This window comes from Protopterus annectens, chromosome 11.part0, assembly GCF_019279795.1.
Source record: "Protopterus annectens isolate FY-2018-M chromosome 11.part0, PAN1.0, whole genome shotgun sequence".
Classification (NCBI taxonomy): domain Eukaryota; kingdom Metazoa; phylum Chordata; order Ceratodontiformes; family Protopteridae; genus Protopterus; species Protopterus annectens.
Genome location: NC_056745.1, coordinates 1,160,099,460 through 1,160,112,029, shown reverse-complemented (window position 1 = coordinate 1,160,112,029; position 12,570 = coordinate 1,160,099,460). Strand labels below are relative to the sequence as shown.

At 38.5% G+C, this 12,570-nt stretch overlaps 1 protein-coding gene across 4 annotated transcripts in view; it reads left to right on the top strand.

Annotated features, from left to right (window-relative positions):
- The window catches only part of RELN (reelin), a 3,085,913-nt gene that overhangs the window by 2,409,858 nt on the left and 663,485 nt on the right, over positions 1-12,570 (top strand). For all 4 annotated transcript variants that reach the window (XM_044088524.1, XM_044088525.1, XM_044088522.1 and 1 more), the window contains exon 35: positions 2,927-3,067. In XM_044088524.1, the coding sequence (XP_043944459.1) occupies positions 2,927-3,067 (141 nt within the window). The remainder of the gene's footprint in view (positions 1-2,926; positions 3,068-12,570) is intronic.

The following is a 12,570-nucleotide window of genomic DNA, read 5'->3' as shown; positions in this document are numbered from 1 at the left end:
TTTTTTTTTTTTACAAATTTTGTCTTTTACAACAACCACAAGCAAATGACCCTACAAACTCCTGGGGCATATTATACAATGGCATGTTTAACAGCTCTTTCAAATTCAAATATCTCTTATATGAAAACTTCACAACCACAAGAAATTTCTATGGGAAACTTTCCTTCTAAATCTTGTGAGGTAGTGTGTATAGCAGTAGTACAAAATGGTATATAGGACAAATAAAGAGGACGGTCAAGGTTAGGATTATGGAACATTTGGGTGACATTCGAAACAGAAATTTTAAGAGTCCTATAGGGGAACATTTTATTAACATACATGGTGGTAAGGATAGTTCATTCTTTTTTTAGTATTTTAGCCCAAGCTAATTTGTATACGGATGGTGATGTAAGCAAAAAATTGAATGAATTAGAAAGCAAATTGATTCTGAATTTTGACACACTTTATCCAAAGGGTTAAAATCTGGAAGTTAACTTGAATTTAGCTTAAATGTGACAATTAAATCAAAATACATTTAGGATAGTTTATGTCTTAGATATATTGTAATTATGAATGTATTGGTACATTTATTCAATTGTGTTTTATGCTTTGTGTCTTATATTAAAATAATGTGTTTTAATGCGCACTGTGCATTTTAAAAACCTAATGGAGTTCCAGTTGTGTTGGGATTCACCTGGTATATACTGTGAGCATGTGTACAATCTTGTATGCTTGAATGCGAAAAGCCGAGGCACCAGATGTTTTATTGGTTAAAGTAAAGCTCTTCAAATGAACCGCTGGTGCTCTGCGCTTTTTTCTTGTTTTACATTCCTCTCAACTGTCCCTCTTAATCCCTCCCATAACTGGCAACTTTTTAAACTTAACAATGACAATAATTAGATTTATAGACTAATTTTACTTCAGAAAATGTATATTAATTCACATTCATTTTTTTCTGTCAGTGTCTCAAATTAATAGTACTAGTAATTTTAAACTATGTCACTTATTTCTAGATTTGTTCCCGATTCTCTTGAGACTTATCCCTGATATATTGACAACCATGCCATTTTATTTATTTTTATTTATTTATTTTATTTATTTTATTTTTGTTTAGGTGGGGTGAAACAAGTAGAGTCAAGTTAGCCAATTTCCGAAATTTTTGACACTCCAAACCCAAAAGGTTCACCATCACTGCAATAGGCTATGCATATGTGTATGTTTCTTTTTGATCATAGCCGGTGCATTGTTTGTTAGCAGACCAGTAATGATTCACTGTGCTTGAGGCTGTCTGTTATTGCTGCAGTGAAAAGAGGATTTGTATGTGAGTGCTTCAGTTAGGTGATTGCTAGTACATCAGTAAGGATGGGGTTGAGTCACTGCCAGTGCATTTTGTGATAAGGTACTGGCTGTCGTTTACTTGTTCTGGAATATGACACTTTCCATGCATTAAATAAGAGAATCAATAGTATGTGTTCTCAAGGAATGTATGATTCCTTCAGATATTTTAGTGGTGTGTGTTCATGTAATGCAACACTGAATAACTGTTGTGTGTGTGTGTGTGTGTGTGTGTGTGTGTGTGTGTGTGTGTGTGTGTGTGTGTGTGCGTGTGTGTGTGTGTGTGTGTGTGTGTGTGTGTGTGTTTGTATTATATACATAAATCAAAACAACAGAATGCTTAGGTATTTTTAATAACATATATGCACGTATGTGTTAGTACGAGTTCCTTTTTTCCTCATGCATAGGTCTGCTCTTTATCCATGAAGGTCACCGAGAGTTACACAATTATTAGACTAGGTGTAATATATTACTTACATCAGCTCTTGCCATGTTAATGGTTACAATCAAATCAAAGTCATTTCTTTGTTACTGATACATATATATTTTTAAAAGCTTATAAGCTTCATATACAGTCTTTATACTTTATGTTGTACTGTGTTGCAGATATTTTGAAAGTTATTTAGAAAATTCCTATGAATTCTGGCTAGGAAGAAGTAATACAGTAGTCTTCTTTTATTTTTAACCTATTGTATTGCAGATGAAGTTTTGGAACACTAGAGTTCTAGAATGTATAATTTTCCTGTATGTATGCTTTTACTAACTTGTCATTGTTATTGGCTTCTGACTGTTGCATTCTCCAGCTGAGATAATTATTAACAATAAAAGGTTAATGCAAACTATCATATCCTTAGTTGCTTTAAAAAAAAATAACTCACCATATCCTGAAATGAATTTAAGAATGTTATCCTAGAGAAAGAAAAGTTACTTCCTGAACCTTTTTTTTCCCATAAGCTACAGTGCAGACTAATACAGTAGGATTATTGCCATATGTTTTTGGAATAAAATACTTGGACTACAGACTGTCTTTCATACAAACTGGAATTAGATAAATAGCAGGCTAATATACCTTTTTATTATTGTGCTGCTAATTTTATTCTTCTGGGTGTCCTCTATTTACCATACTGTTGGTGTAGTTTACAGCACCTTTGCTTGAATAGTTGTGACCTGGGGTTTATCAGAGCACTAGTTTTATTCATTTAAGTAAATAAACTCCTGTTTAATGATGTAATTGCCTTAGTTTGAAAAGAAAGGGACTAAAGTTAAATCTAGAAGATAATTTATGATTTTTTTATGTGATGTCCTATAGTAGGCGCAAACATTGCTCATTGATTACAGTATTAAAATACTTTTATTATATGTTGTGCTTGTCAAATACCAGAAGATTATATGTTTTAGCATAACCAGTCTTAAATCTGTGTAACAAAGACAAGAGAAACATTGCAGAATATTCTGAACATTTAAAAGTACTGAACTTTGAAATAGCAAATCATGTATATTAGAGTGATGTGCACAAATAAATGCATTTTATATGTATAGCTTACTGTAGCTGTGAAAGACAGATTGGAGAATTTTACAAGTATTTTCAGTATATTTGTTCTTTTTACTACAGTTCATCTCGAACACGCTTTAGATGGATTCAGAATGATTACTCCCCAAATGGCAGTTTTTGGGCTATTGACAATGTTGTCCTGGCATCAGAATGTCCCTGGATGTGCTCTGGTCATGGAGTTTGTGACACCAACCGTTGCATGTAAGTATTAGTTGGCTTTCATTTGGTTATTTCTCAGTGTTTAGTTTTATTAACATTCATAGCTGAATATTGTTTTTACTTGATAAGGATGTTACAGTTCAGTACGGGGTATCTTTTGCAGTTTGAGATAAAATCCCATCTCATCTTAACACAGAGCAGTCTGTAGGTGTGTTTGACTGTCTTGTGTATTAGGAGAAGAAGCAGATTTCCAGAACACATGATACAAAATGTCATGCAGCATTTAGCCCTCAAAGTCAGTACTTCATTTATTGTTACTACCTCACACTGCTTGATCCTCCTGTTTGGTTCTCAGCTTTGGTGTGGATGGGTTTGTGTGTGTGTGTGTGTGTGTGTGTGTGTGTGTGTGTGTGTGTGTGTGTGTGTGTGTGTGTGTGTGTGTGTGTGTGTGAGTCTGTATGTGTATGTGTTGGTATACCTGATCATGTACATATGTGTCCCCTGGATTATTTTCTCTGTCATGCATCCACTGAGTGCTGGAATAGGCTTTGACACCCTCACGACCCTGAAACGTATCATGCAGGTAATTGGAGAATGAATGAATGACTGTTCCATACTCTAGCATATCTAGCACTGCTTTCCATACTCTGTAGTGTATCTAGCACTGCTTTCTGTACTCTGTAGCATGTCTATCACTGCTTTCCATTCTCTGTAGAGTATCTAGCACTGCTTCCCATACTCTGTAGTGTATCTAGCACTGCTTTCTGTACTCTGTAGCATGTCTATCACTGCTTTCCATTCTCTGTAGAGTATCTAGCACTGTTTTCCATACTCTGTAGTGTATCTAGCACTGCTTTCTGTACTCTGTAGTATGTCTATCACTGCTTTCCATACTCTGTAGCGTATCTAGCACTGCTTTCCATACTCTGTAGTGTATCTAGCACTGCTTTCTGTACTCTGTAGCATGTCTATCACTGCTTTCCATACCGTATCTAGCACTGCTTTCCATACTCTGTAGTGTATCTAGCACTGCTTTCTGTACTCTGTAGCATGTCTATCACTGCTTTCCATACTCTGTAGAGTATCTATCACTGCTTTCCATACTCTGTAGTGTATCTAGCACTGCTTTCCATACACTGTAGATTATCTAGCACTGCTATCCATACTCTGTAAAGTATCTAGCACTGCTTTCCATACTCTGCAGCATATCTAGCACTGCTTTCCATAATCTGTAGCATATCTACCACTGCTTTCCATACTCTGTAGCGTATCTAGCACTGTTTCACATGTGCCAGTATATCTGTATGAAGCAATTTGACTTTGTTTTTACAGCTTCTGATCAGCTAACAAATATGTGATTCAGTTTTTACTTTAGGTCTTTGCATTCATTCATTCATTTATTCATTCATTCTCAAATGACCTGCTTAATCCAGTGCAGGGTTGGAGGGTGATCCAGATCTCATCTTGGCATTCAAAGAGCACACGTCTTTAATATGAGGGATGAAACTGAAGCACCCTGCAAAAACCTTTTAGACACAGAGAAGATATGCAACCTTCACACGGAAGTTACCCCTCATCCAAGAATTGAAGCATCGAGTGCTGTTAGGCAGTGACATTAACCACTCTACCTAGGCTTGGCCAGTTACCTAATATGGTTTCAGTATGGCACTGTAAAGGCAAATGTACAACAATCAGTGATAAGGCCAGCTCATACATGCAGAAGTATTTCAGGGCTACCAGTAGCAAAAATCAGTGTAAGGAGACCAAGGAACGTTAAACAAAAAAAGAAACAAGGAAATGCTGTGCCAGAACCTCATGGTTGCAGCAATCTAGAAGTTAATTATGTGAATAATATGTTCATTCCAAATGAAAGCATAACAAAATATTCTTTCTCACATAAACAGGATAGCCAGCAATAATATTAAGCAATGCATTGTATCCAACTACAGTTTGTTTTTCAACCACTTCAAGTGATTTTTCTGAAAGGGTACTAATTACTTGTGTAACTCATTCCTATTTTATGATTTATGCATACAGATGATTTGTTCTTATAGAAGTAATTCATCTTAGGAAGCATAAACATTTTTAAAAGGAAATACTACAACTTATTTTATACAGAACTAAATTATACGACTTTGGCATAAGTAATATTTATTTGCATGGAGGCATTAATAACGTTTTCATTATTATGAGTTAGCTATAGATTTGTTGACAAATACTTTAATGACATGAACATTTTGTAGTAAACTATTTTTGAGTATAATGCAAGCAAATAATTTTGGCAAATCAGTTAATGCAATTTGACATTGGCATATTGTAAAAAGCTAGTTCGTGTCTTGATGGAAATAAAGAAGCAGTGACAAAACGATAGGCTATACTGAACAGGTGCAACATTTAGACATTAATGTGGAATAGTGGAGCAAATTAGCACCCAGGAGATTTCAGCACCACTTAAAGTAATAGCAACAGCTTACCCTAAATTAAATTAATTTACACAAGAGACTTTTCAGAACCGTTTAAACTGCAAACCATTAGTAAATTATTGAAAACAGTTTAAATTTTATAGATGTAATGAAAGAACGTATGATAGTATATCTGGTTATCTGGCAAAATCTTGCTGATTAGCAGACATAGTAATGAGCTGGTGGCCTGGTGCCCCTTCCAGGTTTTTTCTATGCCTTATGTATGTTGCTTTTTTGGGGAGGTCTTCATGAAATGTTTATTAAAAAAAAAGTAAATATGTCAGTTCTGAGGAAGATTTGCTAAGGCACTAAGAGACAGATGCATAATTCAAAAGGGCTACAAACTAGCTTCAGCGTTGAACACTGCTACAAGAATCTAGACACCTTCCACCCCTTCCTTCTGGAATTCCTTAAGTTCCCACAAACCAAGAATGGCTGGATTTGCCAATCTTACAATATCTGTACCATTAGGGAGCATTGCTCTGAACTGTCCAGATTTTTGCCAAATGTCCAATTTTTTGTGTCATATTTTTTCTGTCTCTTCCTTATAAAAACTGGTTTTATGGCAAATCTCTGAGGAAGAAGTCACTAAATATTGGTATACATTTGAGTTTCTATCTTCATATTCTTCTTTAAATGCATGCTAACACAAATCCTGTTATTCTAACAACTTTCTAAGTTTATAAGACCAATATTTAAAATATGTCCCTATTTTTGGACCTTTGTTCCAGCAGTGATACAGAGATGATTCCGGGGGGGTAAACACATCTTCAAGATTTCTCTTGAACAGAGTCAGTGGAGGGCTCTGCCTCACATGGACTCTCTGAGCAGGCGGTATGCGACTGAATAGCTGGAGTTTCTTCAGTAGGTGTCGGGTAAGGTACATTCGAATGGGGCGTGTACTCAATCATTGGGTCTGATAAGTGAAGTACATACATTTTTGGCATTTAGCTTAAGGGCCATGGCTCTGGCACCAGTTATCCATTCTATGAGACCTTCTGGAGGATGTCTGTGTCTGATGGAGTGTCAATTATGGTGTCGTGACCGCTTTAGAGTCTGACATGGCACCAACACCTCTAACCCTGTGTTCTGTGTCCTTGAGCCCAGTTTGCCCCATCTTCTTGTGACATACATGGGTTTACTATGCTAGCTGGTGAGCTGATGAGGTAGGCTGTGTGAACTGCCTTACCCTCATCAATGGCCTTAGTGACTGTTTGGGACCACAGTTGCCCGTCACGCCATTTTTTGGAGTATCCTGTAGTAAGGCTAAGATTAAACAGCAGCCTTATGTGTGGGTTTAGTTCCACATCCACATTGTGTGTGTGTAGCACGGGGACACCGACACGGTCCCCATTGATGCTGTGTTTTTTTTGAGAGCAGCACTCACACACTCACCATCTGAGATGTTGAGGAGGCTAGACTCTGGATAGGATAGATATTTTCCTTCTGAACCTGTCTGCCAGTATGTTGGCAATGTCTGTGGGTTCAGTGATTTTTTTTTTCATTTGGACTAATTCTGAAGCATCTGGGAGTTTCCACCAGGTTTCTAACTAATAGCTAAAAAAAGGCTTTATGATTGTCTTTGTGTCATTAGCATTTTTCTCTCAAAGTTGGCCTTAGATATACCTTCCCTTTTAGGGATTTTTCTGTCATGTAGTAGCTTTTTCTCTCTTGTTGTAGAGTTTGTTTATGGCTGGGAGTCACCCAGACCGGGCGCGCTTTTTGTGGAAAAGGGGGTCTTGATTTTTGGAGGATTGCTTGATCCATACATTCCTGGAGGTGCTTTCGTAGAAGGCATTTGTCTTTTTTCAGCAGCGTGGTTTGTGTTTTCCACTGGCTCGGGGATACTGGACCTTCTTTAGTGTGTAAGTGTGAAGTTTGAGTTTTGTTCTTGGTGAAGTTCTTTTTTTTGGGGGGGGGGGGGGGGGGCAGTGAGTGAGATTAGTATTAATTATGGTCTGATATCAGGTCTAGTATATTTTCTCCTCTTTTGTGGGTGGTGAGTTGTTCCATAGCATTTGAGTTTTTTTATGAACTCAAACTTTGAGAGCTTTTTGTGGTGGGGGGTTGTAATGTGTTCCCAGTATGTTTTGGTAGTTTAAGTCACCCAATATGATGGTGTTTGGGAGACATTCATACTCTCCAGTGTCTTTCTGTGAGGAAGGTGGGTTGGGTTTCCTGAGAAAGGTGGTCTGGGTGGTCTTATGTTACAAACTAGGGCACAGTTTTACCTATAATTAATTGCACCTGGATGGTCTCCGATGCTTAGATGCCACTAACCTGGAGTGGGGGGTGGTGTTTATGAATATGGATACTCCCCTCCTTCCCTCCTTTATTTTGGATCGGAACGGGGCGGGGCATGATATAGTCACAGCACAGACATCGATGTTCTCCATACTGAGAGGGCTTCGAGGGCGGCATCTTTTTTTAGACTTTCTGGCATTGAGCGTTACCTACCCCTTTTTTTTCCATTTTTGGTGCAAGCCGTCCCTTGCGAAGCAGCGTGGCTTGTCCCCGTTATTTTAGGCTTTGTCCAGATTTCTTGCTCTAAGAGGTTGAGAGGTATGTTAGAGAACTACAGAATTTGTCTCTAACCCCCCCCCCCCCCCCAAAGAGCAGGAGATTTATTTAAGACTGTTCTTGTTTCCACAAAAAGAGGGCGCATGGAGCCACATTTTGGACATATCAATCCTGGATACCCTTTTAAGAATTCCAAAATACAAAATGTTATCTCCCCAACCTCTTATGCTAATGATCCTTCTTCAAGTCTTCCTGATTACCCTGGACCCAAAGGACACCTATCATTACATCTCCATTCAACCAGCTTATTTATTTATTTATTTAGTTAACATTTGTTTACCGGGAAAGTCCGACTTGGAACAAAGCCAATTTTCAGCGGAGGCCCGGGGAGAAACATTCTAGATGCATGCCTTTGTAATGTGGAAGGAAACCAGAGCACCCGGAGGAAATCCACACGAATGCAGGGAGGAAAGGCAGACTCCACATAGAAGGCACTCCAGCCAAGAATCCCGGAGAACCTCTTGTCTTGAGACGACAATGCTACCGCTTCACCAACGCTTACAAAAATTTCTTAACAATGTATGTTTTGGGATTTCATTTTCAATTTTCTGTTTTGCCTTTTCATCTGTTTACAGTACCAAGGGTACTTACAAAATGTCTAATCCCTGCCATAGCATTCTCCAAGGTCCAGTGTAACCACATGTACTCTTATTTAGATGATTTTTCCTTCAAAAGACAAACTTGTATATGATCTGAAGTTCAGTACAGATCTATTTCTTTGCCTAGGTTTTCTTCTAAACCTGAGGAAATCTGTCCTAAAGCCTTCACAGGATCTAGTTTTCCTAAGATGCCAACTAAGGGTGAAATCCAGTTTCTGATGTCTTACTTCCGATCTTTCATTCTTTTGAAATGACCTCAGCAAAAGAGAGGGATTGTTATTGAGAGTCCTAGGTACATGATTTCAACCATACAGATGATACCTTTTCCCAGACGTCATACGAGGATGATTCAGTGGTAGTTCAAGTCAATCTGGTCACAGCACTGCCATCCTCTGAACTTCCAAATTCTTCTCTTGCCCTTTGTGAAGAAGTAATTCCTTTGCTAGATCAACCAGATATCACTTAATCTGGGAGTTCCCTTTTCCCATCAGGAAATCTGCAGAGATTCTTAAGACCTGACCTGGGGAGTCTGTTCAATGAACATGAAAGTCCAAGTTGTATGGTCAGGGCAGGACAGGAACAGATATAGAAATATTAAGGAAAAGAAAGCTCTGATTCTAGCTCTTTATCACCTGGTGAAACATAAAGTCCTAACAAACAACACCACAGTCATGTGGCATATCAAGAAACAAAAATAATAAAACAAATTCTATCATCTCTGCAGGTTAGCCATGATGGCATCGGAGATTGCTGTCTAACACAGACTGTTCATACAAGCAATTTGCATCTCATCAAGGATGACCTCAGTGGCAGGGTATTTGAGTGTATCCAAGGCAGAACCTCACCAATGGATGTTAAACCGATAAGTCTTCTACTGATTGTCCATCAGACGGAGAGTCCCAACAAAGATCTGTTTGCCTTCACTCTGACTAGGCAGGTCAAAGTGTACTGCTCCAGAGTAACATGCACAGGGACACGTAGAATGGATGCCTTGTTGATATCTTGGTAAATTAAATTCCTTTATGCATTTTCTCCATTTCCACTCATTCCAAACATCCTTCTGAAGATCAAGAAATACAACCCAAGAATACTATTGATGACCCACTTTTGGCATCAGACAACGTTGGTTCTCCCTCTATTTTATCTAGCCAAGAGCAAATGGCACAAGTTACCCCACAGAATGGATTTGCTCACGCAGCAGAAGGGGTATGTCATTCATTTGAACTTGCAGACACTATTCTTGATGGTTTGGATGATAGGCTTTTGATACCATTCAAGATACCATTCAAGAACATTGTTTTTTCTGAGGATGTTCTACAGCTAGTACAGGAGGCAAGAAAACCTGAGAATATGTTGCATTTCCATATGGAAGAGATTTTCAATTTAGATGGAAAATAAAGGGAAAGAATAGGATGTAAAAGGAAGGATAGGACCCTTTCTACTGTTATCCTTACATAACTATGTGAGCTGCTCAATTGTAGACTGGCATACTTTTGTATTAAAGAACATTTATCATCCATTTCTATCTTTTGCCTTTGGATGCACCTCTTGCTTTACTTTATGGGGTCAATCAGTTCTAGAAATTTCACATCAAGCCTCCAAGAAAATCAATTCGCTTCCTTGGGATCTGAATTTATGTATTAGAAAAGTTGACTCTCTCTCTCTTGGGACCTGTCTTTTCTGCTTCTTTAAAACTCTGTACATTAAAGACAGTTCTGGTGGTGGCTTGGACTTCTAGGTCTAAGGACAGATAAAGAATGGGCAGTAGATGTGAGTGAGCTGGTAAATTTAGCACCATTGCCTCATCAGTGTATAATGCTTAAGAGTGTAGGGAGTAGATTTTTCGGGCTAGCTTGGGAGCTACTTGAGGGACAGGTCAGATTCCAGAATTTTAAAAAATAAATGTATGAAGGAATAGGTCAGAGCATTGTAGGGAGGCATGTGAGTCGGTTAAGTGTGAAACACTAGTCCTAATGTTTAGCAGAGGACCACATAAATCTGCAGACCCTGTTGGAAATGGTAATAATAATGCAGATTTTAATAAATGTGCTGGTAACTGGGAGATGACTTGCAAAATGTTTTTACCTGTGGTGGTTCATGCTTCAAACTGAGGAACTCCAACAACTTATGGCAGCCAAAAAGCATTTGAATGATTTTGTTCTTGATCTGATTAGGTGAGAAACAGTAGAATGTGAAGGGATATAGATAAATACTTAAATATTTAAAGGATGGTCATAATTAAATACAGTCATTTGAAAGGAAAGAAAGTAATTTTTAGGAAGTAAATTTTAAGCTCACTGAGGTTTCAAGTTCTAAGTTTCTTTTAAGCTCACTTTTTTGGAAAAAGGTCACCAAAGCTTCCTCTGTAGAGTGTTGACATAAATCACTTGTCTGAAGATTGATTTTTATAGCACCATTCTGGCATATGGGTAAGATTTCTGACTTATACCTCTATTGTTCAATGTTCAATCCTGAGTTACAGTCACTGTCTTAGTGAAGTCAGTATATTCATCACTCCAGTGGCTCTACTTGACAGAGGCACTGGGAACTAAGGTCGGGTGGCACGATGCCAGGGTAATTCTATGGGCTAGGCTTGTAAAGGCTCCAAGGCCATTAGCCTATTTCACACCTATGAACCTATGAACCTAAGCAATGAATCAAGGCAAAACACTATATGCCACATACCTCAACCTGGCCAAGGCTTTACACACAATTCCCCACTCAGGCATTGTTAAATAGTAAATAAACTGGGGAATAAACTCCTGTGTCACTTGCTGGATTGACACACAGATAGCCTGCAGCATCGAGCCTCAGGCATTAATTACACATTAACACACAATCTGTCGGGCATTATTGCTTACATACATAATTCTCCATGCTGCAGTATCCTTTAACTGTTTGAGTTGTAAACTGCCCAGGCTGAAACAGCCAGCCAGTCTTTAAAAAGCTCTAGCTCCCTCCCACAACTACAGTCTGACTGCTGATTGGCTAGCCCCTTGGAGGCAGGATGCAATCTAAACAGCCAAAAGCTACTGCAGCAGTGAAGAAATCAAATATCTACTATGTTGCAACTTACACAACTCTACTTTTTCTCAGTGGTTCACACATAGCCAGCCTTAGGCATAGGCCAACTAGGTGACCGCTAGGCAGGGGCACTTTTCCAGTATGTATGTATGTATGTAGTAAAGAAATGGTTTATTTAAAATATGTTGAATCAATACAGGAAAAACTGAAGAGTAAGACAAACTGTGATAAAAAAGAAAAAATAAGTAATCTGGGTGGTGTAGATAGACCCATTAGGGGGCACCAGGTGCTGTGGGGGGGCACTGTGGAGCCCTTTTGCCTAGGGCACCAGTTGACCAAAGGCCGGCTCTGGCTTCACATATAGTATTCACTTTCTTATATACATACCCTCCTTCCCTTATTCATTTTCTGATCATCCATATGGTTTTAACTGTTCTTAAGGTCCAGTAGCTTTACAGTAGCTCTGCACTTTAGCCCTAAAAGATAAAGTAATAGCAACAGATGTGGATGTCTGCCTGATGTTTCACAGTAGAGGCCATCTCTCTCTCTCCTCATAACATTAATTTTAGTCAATCACTTATTATAGAAAACTACAAATTGGGGATAACTAACGGCTGTGTGCAAGATCTGACTCTTACTGCTCTCTAAGACCACAGACCGATAGATTTCACAAGCATGAACTCATTACAGCCTGTGTGTACTCATGCTCAACTTAGAGCAGACTGCTAACCTTCACAAGCATGAACTCATCACAGCCTCTGTCTAATCATGCCCTATATAGCACATACTCATAGCCTTCACAAGCATGAACTCATCACAGCCTCTGTCTAATCATGCCCTATATAGCACAGACTCATAGCCTTCACAAGCATGAACTCAT